Source organism: Nerophis lumbriciformis, linkage group LG15, assembly GCF_033978685.3.
Source record: "Nerophis lumbriciformis linkage group LG15, RoL_Nlum_v2.1, whole genome shotgun sequence".
NCBI classification, from domain to species: domain Eukaryota; kingdom Metazoa; phylum Chordata; class Actinopteri; order Syngnathiformes; family Syngnathidae; genus Nerophis; species Nerophis lumbriciformis.
In genome coordinates, this window is record NC_084562.2 from 19324239 (window position 1) to 19349554 (window position 25316).

General features: G+C 39.5%; 1 protein-coding gene across 2 annotated transcripts in view; it reads right to left on the bottom strand.

Annotated features, from left to right (window-relative positions):
• Positions 1-2691: 2691 nt before the first annotated feature.
• The window catches only part of cmtm4 (CKLF-like MARVEL transmembrane domain containing 4), a 60238-nt gene continuing 37613 nt past the window's right edge, over positions 2692-25316 (bottom strand). For both annotated transcript variants that reach the window (XM_061974758.2, XM_061974757.2), the window contains 2 exons: positions 7658-7756; positions 2692-3643 (listed from right to left, as the gene is read on the bottom strand). In XM_061974758.2, coding sequence (XP_061830742.1) covers positions 3464-3643; positions 7658-7756 — 279 coding nt within the window. In that variant the 3' untranslated portion in view covers positions 2692-3463. The remainder of the gene's footprint in view (positions 3644-7657; positions 7757-25316) is intronic.

Here is a 25316-nt window from a genome sequence, read left to right on the forward strand (position 1 = left end):
GAAGGAGCATTAGTGCAGGGCTGAACAACGGGGTTACGTTATTTGATAAAACTACTGTAGTTGTTTGCTATTGCAGGTGTGTCCAAACTCCGGCCTTGGGGCCATTTTTGCGGCCCGCATCTCCTTTTTTTACGGCCCTAGGCCCATTTTAAAAATACTATTACAAAAAAACATAAAAGTTGGAATTAAAAAGCAAACAGGTGTAACGTAAGGAGAAACTGTTAACATTTTGACACTAACTTACACAAAACTGCCATGTAGGCAATTTTTTTATTCAAAACTGTCATTGCTCAAAAATAAAAAATACAAATATAACTGATGGATAGAGCTGAAGTTGATCTAGAGATTTAAGTGTTGAAAATAAAAAATCACAGATTTATACATGACCTATTTGTAACACTTTTATGAGTGGTGGGCCTTTTGGATCCCTGAGACATTTAGTGTGATTTTTTTTTTCAACTGTCATTGTTCAAAAATAATAATAAAAATTATAATTGACGGATGGATTTGAAGTTGATGTAGAGATTTAAGCGTTGAAAACAAAAATATATAGATGTATATATGACCTATTTTGAACACATTTATGAGTAGGGGTCCCTTTAGATCCCCGACACTTTTGTGTGATTTTTTTTTTTTAACTGTACTTGTTAAAAAAATAATACAAAAATTATAAATGACGGATAGATTTGAAGTTGTAGAGATTTAAGCATTAAAAAAATAAAAAATAATATAGATTAATATATGACCTAATTGTAACACTTTTATGACTAAGGGTCCTTTTGGATCCCTGAGACTTTTAGTGTGATTGTTTTATTTTTATTTTTTTACCGTTTTTGTTCAAATAATAACAATGAAAAGGCAATGTTTTTAAAAAATGTTCACCTAATTAAGGCTCTAAATACTTAACATTAAATACTGCACTTTGAAAAATGTTTTGGGAGAAAATATTGCTTTTATATATATATATATATATATATATATATATATATACACACACACACACATATGTATATATATATATATATATACATATACACACATATATATATATATATATATATATATATATATATATATATAAAATCAAAGTTTCTGTGGTTTATCCGTTATACAGTGCTCAATACCGAGGTAGAGCGGAATATACGTATGGTCAGAAAAAAACACAGAGGCTATTTCATCCCTACAAGCCTGTTTCGCAGGTTTCCCTGCTCTTCAGGGGATTTTATATAACATTTTATATAATAAGATTTTTTTAAGATTCCCTGGCTCTTCAGGAAATTTTATATAACATTTCATATAAAAAGATGTTATTAAGAATTCCCTGCTCTTCAGGCGATTTTATATAACATTGTATATAATACGATTTTATATCAAATCCCCTGAAGAGCAGGGACACCTGCGAAACAGGCTTGTAGGGATGAAATAGCCTCTGTGTTTTTTCCTGACCTAACGTCTATACCAGGGGTCGGCAACCCGCGGCTCTACAGTTGTATGCGGCTCTTTAGCGCCGCCCTAGTGGCTCTCTGGAGCTTTTTAAAAAATGTATGAAAAATGGAAAAAGTTGAGGGGAAAAAATATATTTTTTGTTTTAATATGGTTTCTGTAGGAGGACAAACATGACACAAACCTCCCTAATTGTTATAAAGCACACTGTTTATATTAAACATGCTTCACTGATTCGAGTATTTGGCGAGCGCCGTTTTGTCCTACTAATTTTGGCAGTCCTTGAACTCACCTTCGTTTGTTTACATGTATATCTTTCTGCGACTTTCTAGGACGTGTTTTATGCCACTTATTTTTCTGTCTCATTTTGTCCACCAAACTTTTAACGTTGTGCATGAATCCACAAAGGTGAGTTTTGTTGATGTTATTGACTTGTGTGGAGTGCTAATCAGACATATTTGGTCACTGCATGACTGCGAGCTAATCGATGCTAACATGCTATTTAGGTTAGCTATATGTACATATTGCATAATTATGCCTCATTTGTAGCTATATTTGAGCTCATTTAGTTTCCTTTAAGTCATATTAATTCAATTTATATCTCATGACACACTATCTGTATGTAATATGGCTTTTAATTTTTTTGCGGCTCCAGACAGATTTGTTTTTGTATTTTTGGTCCAATAAGGCTCTTTAAACATTTTGGGTTGCCGACCCCTGGTCTATACATACATACATACATACATACATACATACATACATATATATATATATATATATATATATATATATATATATACATACAGACATTTGGTCAGGAAAAAACACACAAGAGGCTATATCATCCGTAAAATCTGCGAAACAGGCTTGTAGGGATGATATAGCCTCTTGTGTGTTTTTTCCTGACCTAACGTATATTACGCTCTACCCCGGTATTGAGCACTGTATAACGGATAAACCACAGAAACCTTCACTATAATATATATATATATATATATATATATATATATATATATATATATATATATATATATATATATATATATATATATTATAGTGGAGGTTTTCTGTGATGAACCACAGAAACCTTCACTATAATATATATATATGTATATATATATATATATATATATATATATATATATATATATATGTATATATATATATTATAGTGAAGGTTTTTGTGGTTTATCTGTTATACAGTGATATATATATATATATATATATATATATATATATATATATATATATATATATATATATATATATAAATATATATATATATATATATATATATATATATTTGAGTGTTGAAAGTAAAAATAAATGTTAATATTGACTTATTTTTACCACTAAAGACTGAGACCCATTTGGGTCCCTGGGAGCCCGAATGGTTTTAAAAATGAAAAATATCAAAACGGCCGCCGCATGCTTAAATTTTTCAGTGTGTGGCCCTCAGTGGAAAAAGTCCACCCCTGTTTTAATTTAATGTTTGTCAAGCAATATTTATTCATTAAAAGTAGATTTTCTTTTTAAAAGGCATGTTTTATACTGAAATTAAATACATTTAAATAAGCGGGACTGATTTAAGATTCGAGTGTTTTGAGTTAGGAGTTGGGTCGTAAGTTGAGGTATTACCGTACTTATATTTCTGGTGTCAGCCGTCGTCGTCATCATCATGGCGGGGACTCAAACAGCGGCTGGACGTGTCACAGTGAGACGTAGGAGGAGTCACTGCAGGGAGGATCATGGACATCATCTTCAGCTCAGACTGGGAGACTCACGTGGATAAAAAGTCTTCCTGTTTCCATTCCTTCACTTCTTCCCCAAAGTCTTCCGTTTTATTGTGGAACGCTCGTGTTGGAGTCCTGCTAAACAAACCCGCCGAGCACATCTGTGGCTCAGGAATGAGGGCAGGAAGCGCGGCCGGCGGTCTTGTGATGTCGCTCCAAATCTGAGTTCACCACTCCACACGGCGGCGTCCTTCTCGGCCGTCTGATTTGCTTTTTTCCTCGCCTTCTTACGCCAGCTCGGGCCGCGCCTCCATTTCCCCGCGAGAGGCCGTGCGCGCTCGCATGTACTCGCTGCTCTGGGTCGCCCTCTGGCCGCCGGGGTTGCCGCCGCCGCCGCCGCGGCGCCAACGCCGTACCGCCAGGAAAGTGTTCAGGCCGTACACACCTGTGGCCAGGAAGCCGAAGGTCTGCGTAGAAGAGAGGAAACAGGAAGTACAACAATGCGGCCGATTAGAACGGTAATATTTGGCAAATATTGTTCAAATCCTGCCTGAAAACTCTTTTATGTAGTTGTGCACATGACACTTAAAAGTACAAAACCCCAATAATCAAATAATCACTAACTTAGAATTTAATGGCAAAAAAGTTGTCACAAGGGGCATTTTTACCACTGTGTTACATGGCCTTTCCTTTTAACAACACTCAGTAAACGTTTGGGAACTGAGGAGACACATTTTTGAAGCTTTTCGGGTGGAATTCTTTCCCATTCTTGCTTGATGTACAGCTTAAGTTGTCTTTGTTGTGGTATTTTAGGCTTCATATTGCGCCACATATCTTTAATGGGAGACAGGTCTGGACTACAGGCAGGCCAGTCTAGTACCCGCACTCTTGACTTGGCATTGTCTTGCTGAAATAAGCAGGGGCGTCCATGATAACGTTGCCTAGATGGCAACATTAAACCTGTATGTACCTTTCAGCATTAATGGTGCCTTCACAGATGTGTAAGTTACCCATGCCTTGGGCACTAATACACCCCCATACCATCACAGATGCTGGCTTTTGAACGTTGCACCTAGAACAGTCCGGATGGTTCTTTTCCTCTTTGTTCCGGAGGACACGACGTCCACAGTTTCCAAAAACAATTTGAAATGTGGACTCGTCAGACCACAGAACACTTTTCCACTTTGCATCAGTCCATCTTAGATGAGCTCGGGCCCAGCGAAGCCGGCGGCGTTTCCGGGTGTTGTTGATAAATGGCTTTGGCTTTGCATAGTAGAGTTTTAACTTGCCCTTACAGATGTAGCGATGAACTGTAGTTACTGACAGTGGTTTTCTGCAGTGTCCCTGAGCCCATGTGGTGATATCCTTTACACACTGATGTCGCTTTTTGATGCAGCACCGCCTGAGGGATCGAAGATCCATAATATCATCACTAACGTGCAATGATTTCTCCAGATTCTCTGAACCTATTGATGATATTACGGACCGTAGATGGTGAAATCCCTAAATTCCTTGCAATAGCTCGTTGAGAAATGTTGTTCTTAAACTGTTCCGACAATTTGCTCACACATTTGTTCACAAAGCGGTGACCCTCGCCCCATCCTTGTTTGGAAGCTGCTTTTATACCCAATCATGGCACCCACATGTTCCCAATTAGCCTATTCACCTGTGGGATGTTCCAAATAAGTGTTTGATGAGCATTCCTCAACTTTCTCAGTCTTTTTTGCCACTTGTGCCATCTTTTACAAACATATTGCAGGCATTAAATTCTAAATGAGCTATTATTTGCAAAAAATAAAGTTTCACAGTTCGAACGTTGGGTATCTTGTCTTTGCAGTCTATTCAATTGAATATAAGTTGAAAGGATGAGCAAATCATTGTATTCGGTTTTTATTTACCATTTACACGACGTGCCAACTTCACTGGTTTTGGGTTTTGCATTTTATCTACAGTGTTTGATTGATTTTTAACTAAATATCATTATTTTCATTGTGATTGTATTTTCTGCTTTTAATTTGAATATTTTTTTTACTTTCTGTACAGCACTTTGAGTTGCCTTGTGTACAAATTGTGCTCTATAAATAAACTTGCCTTGCCCGTTTTATGGAGCAAAAAACTGTTCATGCCTAAGTGAAGACCCAGACAATAAACACAAGTTGTAACACATGACGACAATCTCGTAAAGTACAAATCCAGCTTTGTTTTGTCTGCCGTCTACAAAATGTGCGTCGATGCCGATAAAGGTTAAAATGCCACACATATATCGGCCTGGCTCGATCTATAGCACGCGCCACTCTTCTGGTGCACGTCCTTCTTCTTCCACAGTTTCTGTCCTTATTTATAAAGCTGCATTCCACAAAACTGGAAAGTTGGAAATGGTTCCCCCATCTGTCCAGAAAAAGTGCAATGGAATGTCACACAAAGGCTGAGTTCCGACTACAGGCAGAATAAAAATACAATATGTCTTGTTGTACGGCCATTGCCCGCGCTTATTGTCAGCTCAGAAATGCTATCATTAGCTTTGTGTGCTTTTTAGGTATTATTTTAAGCTATTTTCCGCAAGTCACATGTTCCACTGGAAGTTGCATCATTTAGATCAGTGGTCCCCAACCACCGGTACCGGTCCGTGGATCGATTGGCAAAAATTTTTTTTTTTAAATTCAATTTAATTTTTGTATTAAATCAACATAAAAAACACAATATATACATTATATATCAATATAGATCAATACAGTCTGCAGGGATACAGTCCGTAAGCACACATGATTGTATTTGCTTATGACAAAAAAATAAAAATAAATAAATAAATACCATACTGACAGTTTAGTTAAACATTTACATTATGAACTTAATTTATTTTAGCACAACATAATTGTATGCACATTTATTTTTTGTCACTTATTTATGAGTCCCTTCTTTTGGTTAGTACTTATTTTTCCTAATCAGCCTGACCAAAGCCTAAGGTTTATGAATGATCATCTTTGTGATTAACACAAGGTTGTAAACTGTAAGTAGTACTAATTGAGTGTCAACATTTGAGTGGGGCACCTGGGCCTGTCTGTCGTGGAAAAGTTGGGGCACGAGGTCAAAATGGTTAAGAACCCCACAAGCGTTGTGCAGAATGGTGCTAATATTGATTGCTTAGACTGGAAGGACCTTCATCTTGCGTAGGGGTGATGTTCGAAACCGATTCTCCCGGTTGTTCGATAAGAAAAGAACCGATTCCATGGACGCGCATCCTTTTTTGAGAACCGGTTCCCGTTATCGAGGCCACTATAGTAAAGAAAAAGAGTTGGTTCTTTATTCGATTCCCTGAGAACGAATCCCAAATGGGCAATGATATGCCCATTTGATTGTAGACTCTTACTGACACCTTGTGGCGATATGAAAATACTACGCGTCAATAGTTTGGGCACTTCCGGGTTGACGATGTTAGTCCAGTTCATGAGACAATTGAGAAGTAGACAAGTTGTGTTAGCTCTTACAAGCCTTAGAAAAGATAAGTCTGTAAGTAAACTGTTTAACTTGTTTATGTAACTCAATATTAAGGTGGAAAGTGGTTAAATTTAAAAGGAAGATGTTTATTGAAAAACTATTTTTGTGCACTGTTTCAATGGATGTTTTGAGGACTTAAAATGGCGGCCAGTCGTGTATTTCCACCATCAAAATAGTTTCAACACTCAGAAGTATTTGTTTGATGATAGTACTGTATATTTTGTGTGAAGCTAATATTTACATATTGTGTATTACATTTCAGTATGTTAATTGAATGACATAGCTTATACATTTGTCATTGTGTGTATTTCAGTTTAAAAAAAAACAAAAAAACAGTCCAGTGCAAGACACAAGTAAAGATAGGAAAAGACAAAGCAAGATCAACAACAATAAAGACCCTAAATGGATTAATCTGCATTGGAACTTTATTAGACGTCTTGGATTGTTTGTTAGCTGTCTGCCTGTGTGTGTAGTTAGTATGTTCCAATAGCAGCAGAAGTGCACTTTTTGGAGAGCTGTATTATTTTCAGTTTTGTGCCCAAGGGACTGATTTTATTTAACACTATATTATTATTTATACACCTATAGTGATCACACAGACAGGTTGTTTTTGTGTTACTGTATATATTTGTTTTTCTGAAAAATCCCACTTAATATTGGGTAACAACAGTCAATATGTATTTATTTTATTTTTTTAGGGGGGTAACAGTCAATATTTATCTATTTATTTTATTTTATTCTTATAAAATAAAAGTGAGCTTTTGTTAAACCAAATATTGTGTTTTTTTTCCATATACAACAACCTATCTGGATTCGATAAGAGCATCGATAAGGAATCGTTTCGATAAGAGGATTCGATAATGGGATTGAACTCGATAATTTCTTATCAAACATCATCCCTAATCTTGCGTCCCCAAATGTGTCTTCTTTTTGCAACATATGAGCGTTGAAAACAAGCCGCCTGGGCCTGCTGGGTGCCGACTCACCACTGCTGCGATCTCGGCTCCAGTGTTGTGGTTGATGCAGGCCAGCACCAGGGAGGACAGAAAGAAGAGGAAGGTGCTGACTGCCGTGTTGCCCAAATCCTGCAGGAAGACACACAGAAAGGCACACTTCAGTGTTTGCAGTAACGTGATGAGAGGGTTTGGCTGCAGGAATATCTATTTTCCCACCTTTGAGCAAAATGGAACACTTTGCAAGTTACTAGCCTTGACTTCCGCCTTGCTCCAGGAGATAAACACAAAGATCTCACCCTGGTTTCTTATTTTTGCACACACACATGTATTATTCGCGATAGTTTTATTGGGGTTTTGCCAGTGAGAGTGAACAAAGGGTCTGGGCGATATGGCCGAAAACTATATCACAATTAGGGCTGGGCGATATATCGAATATACTCGATATATCGCGGGTTTGTCTCTGTGCGATATAGAAAATGACTATATCGTGATATTCGAGTATACGTTCTCACACAATTGCTTTTAGCTGCGGGCATTACACTACAGGCTTTTTTCACTCTTTCTTGTCTCCTTCTCACAGAGACATAAAACAAGCGCACCTTCTTACATACGTCACATACTGTCACGCGTGCAACGCCATACGCCCTCGTGGAGCAGACAGGTAGAAGCGTGGGTAAAGGTAATACGAGAGAAAGAAGGTGCGAATCTGGTAACAAATGAAGGAAGAATTAATTCCCAAGAAAAACAGCACGGGATCCATCGTCTGGCGGTGGTTTGGCTTCAAGCGGGAAGATGTCGAACAGACAACCGTAATATGTCAAGTATGCGGCAAAAGCGTTGCTACAAAAAGTAGCAGCTCTACTAATTTGTAGCATAATTTGAAAAGTCACCCACTAAAGCAGTGCTTTTCAACTACTGTGTGCCGTGAGATACAGTCAGGTGTGCCGTGGGAGATTATCTAATTCACCTATTTGGGCTAAAAAAAATATTTTTTGCAAACCAGTAATTATAGTCTGCAAATTATGTGTTGTTGTTGAGCATCAGTGCTGTCTAGAGCTCGGCAGAGTAACCATGTAATACTCTTCCATATCAGTAGGTGGCGGCCGGTAGCTAATTGCTTTGTAGATGTCGGATACAGCGGGAGGCAGTGTGCAGGTAAAAAGATATTTAATGCTTAAACAAAACATAAACAAAAGGTAAGTGCCCCTAAGAAAAGGCACTGAAGCTTAGGGAAGGCTATGCAGAATGGAACTAAAACTGAACTGGCTACAAAGTAAACAAAAACAGAATCCTGGACGACAGCAAAGACTTACTGTGGAGCAAAGATGGCGTCCACAATGTACATCCGAACATGACGTGACAATCGACAATGTCCCCACGAAGAAGGATAAAACAAATGATAAATAAATAAATGATAAATGGGTTGTACTTGTATAGCGCTTTTCTACCTTCAAGGTACTCAAAGCGCTTTGACACTATTTCCACATTTACCCATTCACACACACATTCACACACTGATGGAGGGAGCTGCCATGCAAGGCGCTAACCAGCACCCATCAGGAGCAAGGGTGAAGTGTCTTGCTCAGGACACAACGGACATGACGAGGTTGGTACTAGGTGGGGATTGAACCAGGGACCCTCGGGTTGCGCACAGCCACTCTCCCACTGCGCCATGCCGTCCCCCCTAAAAACAAAGTAAATCCGGGAAATATCGCTCAAAGGAAGACATGAAACTGCTACAGGAAAATACCAAAAAAAAGAGAAAAAGCCATTAAAATAGGAGCGCAAGACAAGAACTAAAACACTACACACAGGGAAACAGCAAAAAAGTGAAAATTAGTCAGGGCGTGACGTGACAGGTGGTGACAGTACACCTACTTTGAGACAAGAGCTATAGTCATGCATGCTTGGTTATGGTTTAAAGTCATATCCAACAATTGCGACAACGACTTTTTACTGTCAACTGAGTTTCGTTTTTTAATGATACCTCGGCTCAAAAAAGGTTGAAAAACACTGCACTAGAGAATGAAGAGTGCTTGAAACTCCGCATGTCAACATCTCCGGCCGGTGCCACACCAACAAAATGCCAAAGCAACCATTTCCACATCTACACCGTATGAAAAAAATAGTCAACAACAGAAGGAGACACCGTCCGCAGGAACCTACCACATAGCGAAGAACATACACTATTTGATTTCCTATTATGCAGCTCATTTTTATTTGACACTTATTGAAATATCTTGTGTGACATCATGCACAAAAGTGCACCTTATTTGTTTTAAAACATTGTAGTGGCGTTCTGTACAAAAAGTACACTTTTAATTGAGTGTTGTTTTGATATGTCATCTTAGTGACATCACGCACAAAAGTGCACTAATAGCTTGTTTTAAAATGTCTATGACAATCTTGCACTTTTTGTTTTGGAAATGACATGAATGTTTGTGCCACTGCTTAATAACTGTTTAATAAATACACTTTTGCTAAATTGACTTAGTTGTGGTTTCCCTCTCTGCATGAAAGTTTAAAATGAGCATATATTAATGCAGTATGAAGAAGAATGTTTTAATGTAGACACATAGAATCATCATACTGCTGTCATTATATGCATTCAAGGCTAAGGCAAAATATCGAGATATATATCGTGTATGGCCTGAAAATATCGAGATATTAATAAAAGGCCATATCGCCCAGCCCTAATCACAATATGCATTTTTTATATTGATTGATATCGATAATTATTGGTATTTTTTATGACTTATTTCAGCCTGCCAATAAATACAAAAATGCAATTTCCAACTTATCAAGGGTGCTATTTATCAGTGGAGAGATTGTCTGGTGGCCAAGGAGGATGAGCAATTATTTTACCAGTGGTAAAATAATCACAGTAGATTTGAAGGTAGTTGCAGGTTTGAGACACTAGATGGTAATGGTGGATAAGCTATTCTACACTACCCAGAGTAGTTTGGGAAGCAACTCGTTAAACCGACACATGAAAAGTGTCAGGTTGTTAGTTTAGTTTAGTCTTTATTTGAAGGGACAATGCACAGAAACATTAAACTCAAAGACAGATATGTTCTGTACCAGATTATAGCTAAATAGCTCATTTCCATCTGCAGTCCCTGGCTACCTAAATTAAAGGGATACAAAAAATCATGCAATAAAATTATGACAATAAAATCATACTATAGCATGTAATCAAATTAAGAAAAGTCATAAAATGCCCTTTCATGGACACACATACTTAATATACAATCCAACCACACCTCATTTACATCATCACACAAAGACAATACATGCTCTTGTTCACATCTGTCATCATTTGTAAAACAAACATAGTGCCCACCTTATTGACCGTGTGAGCAGCACTCTCGATTCAATACTTTTTAATAACATTGGGTGCCAGTTCTATGATTAACTACATTCCTCCTTAAAATAGATCAACAGCTCTGATTATTTTCTATTTTCCTTTTTTTTTAAAACAACCAGTTTTGCTCAATAAAAATCGAATCTGTACTTTGTAAAAACAACCATGATTTTACACCTTCTGCATTATAAGCAACAAAACTAAAGACACGTTTCTGTTATTGAGTTGATATATCAAGATATCAAAAGTGTCGCTTCTCACTCCATGCAGAGAATCCACAGCAAGACAGAGAGACGGCACAACCAAACTTGGTAGTTGATACTGTCATGTGATTGGCTGCAACCAATCTAAACTAATCTGTTTTATTCCGACCACAAAAATATAAATATATATGGAATGTTTTATGAAACACATTTTATATTGCCATTATGTGTCTATCGCGATTTATATCGATATCCTTTTATCGGCCCAGCCCTACTCCAAGTTAACTTTCAGTTTCGATCTCCACCAAGACGTGGCAGCCAAGGAGGACAAAAGCATGTCCAGCGCTGGTATTGCTATTGTTTTTACTTACTCTTTTTGCATCCAATAAATGGTTCATCTTCAATTCCGGCCACCTCTCTTTACTTGAGACAGGCTTAGAATTAAAGAACCGGGGTGGACTCTTCCCTCCTAAAAGGGAGGGTCCCAGTAATTCCCTCCAAAACCAGTCGGACTGCATCCCTGTTGCGTCACTGTCCTGTTGAACACGTCCATTGCACACAGAACATTAAACCCCACAAAAACATGAGAACTACAGTCCCGGTCAAAAGTTGACATACACTTGTAAAGAACATAATGTCATGGCTGTCTTGAGTTTCCAATCATTTCTACAACTCTTATTTTTTTGTGATAGAGTGATTGGAGCACATACTTGTTTGTCACAAAAAACATTCATGAAGTTTGGTTCTTTTATGAATTTATTATGGGTCTACTGAAAATGTGACCAAATCTGCAAATAACTTTCCTCCAGAAGGGCTTATCTTTGTGCATTTGATGTCAGATGAAACAAAAATTGAGGTGTTTGGCCAGAATACCCAGCAATATATTTGGAGGAGAAAAGGTGAGGCGTTTAATTCCAGGAACACCAATCATACCGTCAAGCATGGTGGTGGTAGTATTATGCTTGGTGCCTGTTTTGCTGCCAATGGAACTGGTGCTTTACAGAGAGTAAATGGGTCAATGAAAAAGGAGGATTATCTCCAAATTCTTCAGGACAACCTAAAATCATCAGCCCGGAGGTTGGGCCTTGGGCGCAGTTGGGTGTTCCAACAGGACAATGACCCCAAAACACGCGTCAAAAGTGGTAAAGGAATGGCTAAATCAGGCTAGAATTAAGATTTTAGAATGGCCTTCCCAAAGTCCTGACTTAAACGTGTGGACAATGCTGAAGAAACAAGTCCATATCAGAAAACCAACACATTTAGCTGACTTGCACCAATGTTGTCAAGAGTAGTGGTCAAAACTGGTGCTTTACAGAGAGTAAATGGGTCAATGAAAAAGGCGGATTACCTCCAAATTCTTCAGGACAACCTAAAATCATCAGCCAGGAGGTTGGGTCTTGGGCACAGTTGGGTGTTCCAACAGGACAATGACCCCAAACGCATGTCAAAAGTGGTAAAGGAATGGCTAAATCAGGCTAGAATTAAGGTTTTAGAATGGCCTCGTGACTTAACCTCTAAAGGCCTTAGTGGCCACATGCGTGGACAGCACATTTTAGCTCTTATTTCCAAAATTGTGTCCACTACTGAATTGGGGTCTTATGCAGACATATGGACACTCATACTGCCATCTGGTGGTGTCAGAAGAGTATAACATACAATGAAATTTAGAAAAAAAAGTGTAAAAATTAAAATATGCATGTAACTACACATTAGGTACACATTTGTGCACTTATGGACTAAGTACATCATATCAAAAGATGATTTTTAGTTTTTATTCTAATTAGGGTCCAATAAGCCCAAATAGTAAAGAGAAATTTAAAAAAAGCATGTAAACAAACAGCTTGGGCTTTAAGAGGTTAAACGTGTGGACAATGCCGAAGAAACAAGTCCATGTCAGAAAACCAACACATTTAGCTGAACTGCACCAATTTTGTCAAGAGGAGTGGTCAGATATTCAACTAGAAGCTTGTGGATGGCTACCAAAAGCGCCTTATTGCAGGGAAACTTGCCAAATATTAACATTGCTGTATGTATACTTTTGACCCAGCAGATTTGCTCACATTTTTCAGTAGAGCCATAATAAATTCATAAAAGAACCAAACTTCATGAATGTTTTTTGTGACAAACAAGTATGTTAAAGTTAGGGTTAGGCGCAATAAGTGTTCAACTTCAGCCTAAACCCTTTCGGTCTGCAACATGTGTTATTGATTTATTTATGAATGTTTATGAATGTTTGTTTATGAATGTACATCTGTTTGTTTATGTAAAACTGTTAGTTTATTTTGTTGACCATTGACCGAAGAAATAATAAACTAAACTAAACTAAAAGTTAAAGTAACAATGATTGTCACACACACACTAGGTGTGGCAAATCATTCTCTGCATTTGACCCAGCACCCTTAATCACCCCCTGGGAGGTGAGGGGAGCAGTGGGCAGCAGCGGCGCCTCGCCCGGGAATCATTTTTGGTGATTTAACCCCCAATTCCAACCCTTGATGCTGAGTGCCAAGCAGGGAGAGAATGGGTCCCATTTTTGAACCACTGACCTAAAATCATCAGCCCTGAGGTTGGGTCTTGAGCGCAGTTGGGTGTTCCAACAGGACAATGACCCCAAAACACGCGTCGAAAGTGGTAAAGGAATGGCTAAATCAGGCTAGAATTAAGGTTTTAGAATGGCCTTCCCAAAGTCCTGACTTAAACGTGTGGACAATGCTGAAGAAACAAGTCCATGTCAGAAAACCAACACATTTAGCTGAACTGCACCAATTTTGTCAAGAGGAGTGGTCAAAAATTCAACTAGAAGCTTGTGGATGGCTACCAAAATCGCCTTATTGCAGTGAAACTTGCCAAGGGACATGTAAGCAAATATTAACATTGCTGTATGTATACTTTTGATCCAGCACATTTGCTCACATTTTCAGTAGACCCATAATAAATTCATAAAATAACCAAACTTCATGAATGATTTTTGTGACAAACAAGTATGTTAAAGTTAGGGTTAGGCGCAATAAGTGTTCAACTTCAGCCTAAACCCTTTCGGTCTGCAACATTTTTTATTGATTTATTTATGAATGTTTGTTTATGAATGTACATCTGTTTGTTTATGTAAAACTGTTTGTTTATTTTGTTGACCACTGACCGAAGAAATAAAAAACTAAACTAAACTAAAAGTTAAAGTAACAATGATTGTCACACACACACTAGGTGTGGCAAATCATTCTCTGCATTTGACCCAGCACCCTTAATCACCCCCTGGGAGGTGAGGGGAGCAGTGGGCAGCAGCGGTGGCCACGCCCGGGAATCGTTTTTGGTGATTTAACCCCCAATTCCAACCCTTGATGCTGAGTGCCAAGCAGGGAGGTAATGGGTCCCATTTTTATAGTCTTTGGTATGACTCGGCCGGGGTTTGAACTCACAACCTACCAATCTCAGGGCGGACACTCTAACAACTAGGCCACTGAGTAGGTTGTATGTGCTCCAATCCTTCCATCACACAAAAATAAGAGTTGTAGAAATGATTGTAAACTCAAGAGAGCCATGACATTATGTTCTTTACAAGTGTATGTAAACTTTTGACCACGACTGTACTGAAGAGTTCCCCTTCCTTCTGTTTTTTAAGACAACTTAGTTTGGCAAGGGTTAATAGTGTGACAGGGGCATGACCAGCATGAGGAGATGCATGATTTCAATTATTTTAAACGTGGCGTGTCACATGACACGCTCAACAATCTCTGAAGGGCTTTAACGCTCAACGGTCGGCCATTATGGGGGTTGAAGCAGTAAACCGTTAATTAGCCACACCCGCCGAACACACGCGGGCAGCATGGGCACACACCCCCATGCACACACAAACACACCCCCCACCACTAACCAGACCGGTTAGACGGGGTCTCCTCCACTCTTTTGAGGGTCTCGTGTTTCAAGTGGGGCAGCAATGACACATATTACACATGCAGTCAGTTCCATCTCCCCGCTCATTATCACATTCCATGTTTTCGCCCGGCCGACAAGCTGTAAAACCTTAAATAACACGAGACAGCCACCACCAGCGCTGTGTCGCTCTCTGTCCGCTACGACGCTTACACAACTAGCAAACATTGTTGTTACTTTTTCAACTTAACTGCAAAGCTGAATGATTCAGGAAAACCGCATATCTGTCCAAAACAAGGGTGTTCAAAGTGTGCCGGGGGGCTATTTGACCCCGCAGCTAATGTTTTTACGGCCCATGGCACATTAAAAACGTACAAAGTGGGATAAAAGACTGGACAGGAACAGAAAAAAAATAATAATAATATTGCAATATTGACACTAATAACACAAAGCTGCCTTACAGGCTGTTTTTACTTTAAAACAGCCATTGCACACAAAAAAAAATAATGAACTAAAATTAGAGATGTCCGATAATATCGGACTGCCGATATTATCGGCCGATAAATGCTTTAAAATGTAATATCGGAAATTATCGGTATCAAAAAGTAAAATATATGACTTTTTAAAACGCCGCTGTGTACACGGACGTAGGGAGAAGTACAGAGTGCCAATAAACCTTAAAGGGGAACATTATCACAATTTCAGAAGGGTTAAAACCACTAAAAATCAGTTCCCAGTGGCTTATTTTATTTTTTGAAGTTTTTTTCCAAATTTTACCCATCACGCAATATCCCTAAAAAAAGCTTCAAAGTGCCTGATTTTAACCATCGTTATAAACACCCGTCCATTTTCCTGTGACGTCACACAGTGATGCCAACACAAACAAACATGGCGCATAGAACAGCAAGGTATAGCGACATTAGCTCGGATTCAGACTCGGATTTCAGCGGCTTAAGCGATTCAACAGATTACGCATGTATTGAAACGGATGGTTGTAGTGTGGAGGCAGGTAGCGAAAACGAAATTGAAGAAGAAACTGAAGCTATTGAGCCATATCGGTTTGAACCGTATGCAAGCGAAACCGACGAAAACGACACGACAGCCGGGAGAAAGCGAGGACGAATTTGGCGATCGCCTTCTAACCAACGATTGGTATGTGTTTGTTTGGCATTAAAAGGAAACTAACAACTATGAACTAGGTTTACAGCATATGAAATACATTTGGCAACAACATGCACTTTGAGAGTGCAGACAGCCCAGTTTTCATCAATTAATATATTCTGTAGACATACCCTCATCCGCTCTCTTTTCCTGAAAGCTGATCTGTCCAGTCCAGTTGGAAATGCATCTGCTTTGAGTGTCGCAGGATATCCACACATTCTTGCCATCTCTGTCGTAGCATAGCTTTCGTCGGTAAAGTGTGCGGAACAAACGTCCAATTTCTTGCCACTTTCGCATCTTTGGGCCACTGGTGCAACTTGAATCCGTCCCTGTTCGTGTTGTTACACCCTCCGACAACACACCGACGAGGCATGATGTCTCCAAGGTACGGAAAACAGTCGAAAAAACGGAAAATAACAGAGCTGATTTGACTCGGTGTTTGTAATGTGGCGGATTGCTTCCCGATGTGACGTCATGTTGTGACGTCATCGCTCCGAGAGCGAATAATAGAAAGGCGTTTAATTCGCCAAAATTCACCCATTTAGAGTTCGAAAATCGGTTAAAAAAATATATGGTCTTTTTTCTGCAACATCAAGGTATATATTGACGCTTACATAGGTCTGGTGATAATGTTCCCCTTTAAGGATTGGTTTGTTTATGAAGCTTGATGTGGTTTCTGTTACTTTAGGAGAGTTCATTGACAGTCATGGTTTTTGTCAATTTAATTATAGTACTCGGTAGAAGGTTTTTTTTAAGGCCAAAAATAGATATTCACTTAGTGTTACTTTCATTTTTTTTTAACTTTAAAAGTTATATGGTTGAAACCGATAATTAAGCCATAAAACATCAAAATAGATGGGAATTTCTCAAATGCTTATTTTGAAAATGTAATTTTGCTTATAGATTATATGCAATCTGTTGTTGTGTTCCCTAATTTTGAGTGTACATAAATGAAGGTGTGTGTTGCTGAGCCCGACCTGGACACAATCTGGACTGGACCTGGTTTTAAGAACCCTTTAAACAATCTAATTTCATTGACAACCTGGTCTGGTGAAGATAATGTCCTTTATTTAAAAAAACAAACCTAAAATAAAATAAAAACAGTTACATAGAAACTTGTAATTAATGAAAATTAGTAAAATTAACGGTTAAAGGTTAGTATTATTTAGAGATGTCTGATAATGGCTTTTTTGCCGATATCAGATATTCCGATATTGTCCAACTCTTAATTACCGGTTCCGATATCAACCGATACCAATATATACAGTCGTGGAAATAACACATTATTATGCCTAATTTTGTTTTCGTCGGTAAAGTGTGCGGAACAAACGTCCAATTTCTTGCCACTTTCGCATCTTTGGGCCACTGGTGCAACTTGAATCCGTCCCTGTTCGTGTTGTTACACCCTCCGACAACACACCGACGAGGCATGATGTCTCCAAGGTACGGAAAACAGTCGAAAAAACGGAAAATAACAGAGCTCATTTGACTCGGTGTTTGAGAAAATGGCGGATTGCTTCCCGATGTGACGTCATCGCTCCGAGAGCGAATAATAGAAAGGCGTTTAATTCGCCAAAATTCACCCATTTAGAGTTCGGAATTCGGTTAAAAAAATATATGGTCTTTTTTCTGCAACATCAAGGTATATATTGACGCTTACATAGGTCTGGTGATAATGTTCCCCTTTAACAATAACCAAAATTGAGGGGCGCCCTAATGGTTACGTTGAATATTTTCTGGATTTTGAAAATGAAATATAAAAAAAATGGCCCCCTTTATCATTTTTCAGTGTGCGGCCCCCAGTGGAAAACGTTTGGACGCCTCAGTTGTAAACTAAGGCAACGCTCAAACAAACACTTACTTCCAAGCCGTGATAATACAGTTGACAGGTGTGTGCTCTGCTTGTACAAACATTGTTGCACACAAAATGAGACAATGCTGGCATTGAAAAATGCTACAGACGCCAAAGCGGCCAAAGGTGATACAGTTATTCCTTACTGTATCTGTGGCTCTCTCAGAGGTACAAGCTGTTTATACTAAAAAGGACCCTTGAGGATGTTGGCCACTTTTATGTTAGTGAGTCCTAAAAAATGACCATAATTGGCATCGCTTTTGTTAGCAAAGGCTTTTATTGGATTTTTTATAGGAACACGGAATAAACCCATGATGTAAACAGATCCTTCAGCAGTGGCACAAACATTCATGTAAATTCCAAAACAGAAAGTGCAAGATTGTCAGAGACATTTTAAAACAAGCTATTAGTGCACTTTTGTGCATGATGTCACTAAGATGACATATCAAAACAACACTCAATTAAAGTGCACTTTTTGTACAGAACACCACTACAGTAGTTTAAAACAAATAAAGTGCACTTTTGTGCATGATGTCACACAAGATATTTCAAAAAGTGTGAAATAAAAATGAGCTGCATAATAGGAAATAAAATAGTGTATGTCCTTCGCTATGTGGTAGGTTCCTGCAGACGTTATCTCCTTCTGATGTTGACTATTTTTTTTCATACGGTGTTGCTTGGGCATGGCACCGATGGAGATGTTGACATGCAGAGTTTCAAGCACTCCTCATTCTCGAGCGCAGTGTTTTTCAACCACTGTGCCGCGGCACACTAGTGTGCCGTGAGATACAGTCTGGTGTGCCGTGGGAGATGATCTAATTTCACCTATTTTGGGTTAAAAATAATCTTAATAATAATAAAAATAATAAATATAATATAATAAATAATAATAATAATAATATAATAATAAAAATAATCAGGATCTTCAGCTCTCACTGGATCGGTTCGCAGCTGAGTGTGAAGCGACTGGGATGAGAATCAGCACCTCCAAGTCCGAGTCCATGGTTCTCGCCCGGAAAAGGGTGGAGTGCCATCTCTGGGTTGGGGAGGAGATCTTGCCCCAAGTAGAGGAGTTCAAGTACCTCGGAGTCTTGTTCACGAGTGAGGGAAGAGTGGATCGTGAGATCGACAGGCGGATCGGTGCGGCGTCTTCAGTAATGCGGACGCTGTATCGATCCGTTGTGGTGAAGAAGGAGCTGAGCCGGAAGGCAAAGCTCTCAATTTACCGGTCGATCTACGTTCCCATCCTCACCTATGGTCATGAGCTTTGGGTTATGACCGAAAGGACAAGATCCCGGGTACAAGCGGCCGGAATGAGTTTCCTCCACCGGGTGGCGGGGCTCTCCCTTAGAGATAGGGTGAGAAGCTCTGCCATCCGGGAGGAGCTCAAAGTAAAGCCGCTGCTCCTCCACATCGAGAGGAGCCAGATGAGGTGGTTCGGGCATCTGGTCAGGATGCCACCCGAACGCCTTCCTAGGGAGGTGTTTAGGGCACGTCCGACCAGTAGGAGGCCGCGGGGAAGACCCAGGACACGTTGGGAAGACTATGTCTCCCGGCTGGCCTGGGAACGCCTCGGGGTCCCACAGGAAGAGCTGGACGAAATGGCTGGGAAAAGGGAAGTCTGGGCTTCCCTGCTTAGGCTGCTGCCCCCGCGACCCGACCTCGGATAAGCGGAAGAAGATGGATGGATGGATGGGTTAAAATTTTTTTATGCAAACCAGTAATTATACTCTGCAAAATGATGTGTTGTTGTTGAGTGTTGGTGCTGCCTCGAGCGCATTGAAGCTTAGGGAAAGCTATGCAGAACGAAACTAAAACTGAACTGGCTACTGTCGGAGGCAGATATTTACATATATCCGAATTTAAGTGTTACTTCTTTTATTTCATAATCATATTACAAAACAGCTAGTGTTTTTCTTCCAATTGTGGTCTTTTGGTTGTCTGCAAATACTGTGTGCTAACCTTGAATATGGAATGTAAGAAAGAGAGATACTCCTTCTTCTTATCTATTCTTATGTCCAGGTGCGGAGGACAATGGGCATGTGTTTGGGCTGGAGGGACAAGACTGCGAGGGTGGGAGGGAGAGAGACTTTATAGAATAGAGGGTTTCCATTTTGTAGGGCAGACCATCTTAACTGCGCGATTGAATGTTCTATGCTGGACTGGTCTCAGTATATTTACAAAGCTTTGCAAATATATTACAAAATACCTATTCTGTCTCTGGTGGTTCTTTTACTCAGCTTTAAGTGTCGTAAAGAGCTTGGGAGCGACGACCAGAAACTTGAATTCCCTGGGAGGAACAACTGGTCCAAACGCAACATTACAAAGTAAACAAAAACAGAATGCTGGACGACAGCAAAGACTTACAGCGTGTGGAGCAGACGGCGTCCACAAAGTACATCCGTACATGACATGACAATCAACACCAAAATAGGAGCCCAAGACAAGGACTAAAACACAGCACACAGGAAAACACCGAAAAACTCAAAATAAGTCAGGGCGTGATGTGACAGGTGGTGACAGTAGACCTACTTTGAGACAAAAGCTATATTGATGCATGCTTGGTTATGGTTATGGTTTGAATTAATATCCAACAATTGCGACAACGACTTTTCACTGTCAACTGAGTTTCGTTTTAACCATTTCTGCTGGTGGTGTGCCTCCGAATTTTTTCAACGCAAAAAATGTGCCTTGGCTCAAAAAAGGTTGAAAAACACTGCTCTAGCGGGTGACTTTTCAAATGATGCTACAAATTAGTACTTCCGTTACTTTTTGTAGCAACGCTTTTGCCGCATACTTGACATATTACGGTTGTCTGTTCGACATATTCCCACTTGAAGCCAAACCACCGCCAGACGATGGACCCCCTGTTGTTTTTCTTGGGAACTAATTCTTCTTTCTTTTTCTACCAGATTCGCACCTTCTTTCTCTCGTATTACCACTCGCACCACTCCGCTAGCACCCGCCACAGCTAACGTTACCCATGCTGCTACATATTGTGACGTTGCACGCGTGACAGTATGTGACGTATGTAAGAAGGTGCGCTTGTTTTATGTCTTAGTGAGAAGGAGAGACAAGATAGTGAGAAAAGCCTGTATGTAGTGTAATGCCCACAGCTAAAAGCAACTGCGTGAGAACGTATACTCGAATATCACGATATAGTCATTTTCTATATCGCAGAGGGACAAACCCACGATATATCGAGTATATTCGATATATCGAGTATATTCGATATATCGAGTATATTCGATATATCGAGTATATTCGATATATCGCCCAGCCCTACTTTTGGCTATTATTTCTCTTTTTTAAGCTACTATTTCTCCTCTTTCCGCTACCCCCAACTACTTTTCTTCTTCGTTTAGCTACTTTCCCTCTTCTTTTAGCTACTTTCCCCTCTTCTTTTAGCTACTTTCCCCTCTTCTTTAAGCTACTGTTTCTCTTTTAGCTACCGTATTTTTCGGACTATAAGTCGCAGTTTTTTTTCATAGTTATTCTCAGGAGCGACTTATGTGTGAAATTATTAACACATTACCGTAAAATATCATATAATATTATTTTGCTCATTCACGTAAGAGACTAGACGTACAAGATTTCATGGGATTTAGCCATTAGGAGTGACAGATTGTTTGGTAAACGTATAGCATGTTCTATATGTTATAGTTATTTGAATGACTCTTACCATAATATGTTACGTTAACACAGTGGTTCTCAACCTTTTTTCAGTGATGTACCCCCTGTGAACATTTTTTTAATTCAAGTACCCCCTAATCGGAGCAAAGCATTTTTGGTTGAAAAAAAGGGATAAAGAAGTAAAATACAGCACTATGTCATCAGTTTCTGATTTATTAAATTGTATAACAGTGCAAAATATTGGTCATTTGTTAAGTTAAAGTTAAGTTAAAGTGCCAATGATTGTCACACTCACACTAGGTGTGGCGAAATTATTCTCTGCATTTGACCCATCACCCTTGATCACTCCCTGGGAGGTGAGTGGAGCAGTGAGCAGCAGCGGTGGCCGCGCCCGGGAATCATTTTTGGTGATTTAACCCCCAATTCCAAACCTTAGTGGTCTTTCTTGAACTATTTGGAATAGAAGATATAAAAATAACTAAAAACTTGTTGAAAAATAAACAAGTGATTCAATTATAAATAAAGATGTCTACACATAGAAGTAATCATCAACTTAAAGTGCCCTCTTTGGGGTTTGTAATAGAGATCCATCTGGATTCATGAACTTAAGTCTAAACATTTCTTCACAAAAAAAGAAATCTTTAACATCAATATTTATGGAACATGTCCACAAAAAATCTAGCTGTCAACACTGAATATTGCATTGTTGCATTGTAATGAATGGAATAGCCTACTTGATTTGATGTTCAGTTTATGAACTTACATTCATATTTTGTTGAAATATTATTCAATAAATATATTTATAAAGGATTTTTGAATTGTTGCTATTTTTAGAATATTTTTAAAAAAATCTCACGTACCCCTTGGCATACCTTCAAGTACCCCCAGGGGTACGCGTACCCCCATTTGAGAACCACTGCGTTAACATACCAGGCACGTTCTCAGTTGGTTATTTATGCCTCATATAACGTACACTTATTCAGCCTGTTGTTCACTATTCTTTATTTATTTTAAATTGCCTTTCAAATGTCTTTTCTTGGTGTTGGCTTTTATCAAATAAATTTCCCCCAAAAATGCGACTTATATATGTTTTTTTCCTTCTTTATTATGCATTTTAAGCCGGTGCGAATTATACTCTGAAAAATACGGTACTATTTCTATTTTTTTAGCTACTTTTAGCTACCATTTCTCTTATTTTAGCTACTATTTCTATTTCTTTTCAGTTTTTCTGTCTTATCAACCACATTTAGCATCCTGTTCATTATAATAAAGCCTATTAAGTGCACTGTGTTGCAGTAACGAGTCCATCATGGAGTCTATTGTGCACACTGGCACTACTGTACAGTTTTTATGTGCCTGCATGTTTTTCCCAGCAGTCTTGCCGCCTGAATTCCTGACCATGATTGACGTTCTATGTCGGCTGCCATTATTTGTGCAAAACAAGCACATTCATCCACGGCATGCGGTTATTTCCCATATAGAAGGGGCTGGAATGGGGGTTTAGGACCTGACTTTTCCTTGCCGCACTGCCAAAGCCACCACAGAGGCTGAGTTTGAGGAGATGGAGTCACATAGCACATAATCATATGATCGGGACCCTCGTGCAGATCTTGCTCACTCTAATGCCGTTTTTCAAGTCGGGGACCAAGAAGAGGGGCAGTGAGTTGGTTCCGTGTGTTCTTGGGCAAAACTCCCAGATTGGAACATAATAGTGCAAGTTAAAGAAAAAGCATCATAGGCTTATCAACTGTCACAATATTATGGATGGAAATGCAGAAAGTTTGGAAGCTCGCTTTACAAAGCCCTCTATTTGCCAACTTTTAGATGGCGCCAAATATGCCTGTGTGTACCAACTAGGGATGTAACGATACGTGTATTTGTATTGAACCGTTTCGGTACGGGGGGTTCGGTTCGGAGGTGTACTGAACGAGTTTCCACACGAACATATTAAGTAGCCGCCTCCGCTTCCTTCTGCCTCTGTCTATGTCAGTCCTCTACACAGCACCCAGCATTGTCCCACCCACACAACCATCTGATTGGTTACAAACGGAGCGGTAACAGCCAATCAGCAGTGCGTATTCAGAGCGCATGTAGTCAGTGCTTAGCGTTTAGCAGGTAAGCATCAGGCAGCGGACTCTCCCCAAATGATAATAAACACCTCCCAGTCAACTATGAGTAACATCACTATGAGCCCGTTGACCTTCTAGAAACTTAAACTGCAGCTCAGCTCGCTCGCAGTCCCGGCTTCAGGTGAAGGCTAATTCGCTTTTAGCGTAACGTTAGCTCATTTTGCGGTGTGTGTGTGTGTGTGTGTGTGTGTGTGCGTGTACGTGCGTGTGTGTGTGTTACGGACAGCAAAGCCCTGTCTGTCTGTTATTTCATTTTACCTTTTTCTGTGTTGATTAGGGCTGCAACAACTAATCGATTAAAATCGATTATAAAAATAGTTGGCGATTAATTTAGTCATCGATTCGTTGGATGTATGCTATGCGCATGCGCAGAGGCTACGTTTTTGTTTTTGTTTTTTTTAACTTTTATTTATAAACTGCAACATTTACCAACAGCTGAGAAACAATAATCAAAATAATAGGGGTGTAACGGTACGTGTATTTGTATCGAACCGTTTCGGTACGGGGGTTTCGTTTCGGTGCGGAAGTGTACCGAACGAGTTTCCACACGGACATATTAAGTAGTGTACTGCACGTTGTGTAAACAATACTCAGCCCCGACAGCCCCGCAAAAGATGACATGTCCGGTGAAAAGAGGACGTATGGTCAGTCCATACGTAGCCCGTTAGCTGCTAGCATGTTAGCAAAAGAGGACTAGCAGCGACCGGGCTAGGTCCTGACTAAGGCTGAAACGACGCGTCGATTATGCAAATACGTCAACGCCGTTTTTGTGTGTCGACGCGTCGCATACCTTATTTCCTTGAATAGCCTCCGGGGCGCTAATTAATTTAAAACCTCTTCTCACTCCTGCGCTTACCAAATCAAATCAAATCAACTTTATTTATAAAGCACATTTAAAATTTACCACAGGGGTAGCCAAAGTGCTGTACAATGAACAGGTTAAAAGATAAAACGAGTACCGAGCAAACACAACACAACACAAACAGAACACGATAAAAAATAAATAATTAAAATAGAATTAATAAAAACATAAAAACATAAAAACAGGATCACAGCAGGTGTATTATGGGGCGCCATTGCAGGATGGATATCACTCAGTGTTAAAAGCCATGGAATAAAAGTATGTTTTTAAGAGAGATTTAAAAACAGGAAGAGAGGAGGCTTGTCTAACACTCAGAGGTAGGTCGTTCCAGAGCTTGGGAGCAGCAACGGCGAAAGCTCTGTCACCTCTAAGCTTCAGCCTTGTGTCAGGGACCGTCAACAGCAGCTGATCGGCTGATCTTAAGGATCGGGTGGGGCAGTAAGGCTGAAGGAGGTCGGAGAGATAGGTTGGCGCGAGGTTGTTTAGACATTTAAAAACAGATAAAAGGAGTTTAAAATTGATACGGTAACGCACAGGGAGCCAGTGAAGGGACGTTAAAATAGGGGTGATGTGCTCACGTCTGCGGGTCTGTGTTAGCAGACGAGCAGCAGAGTT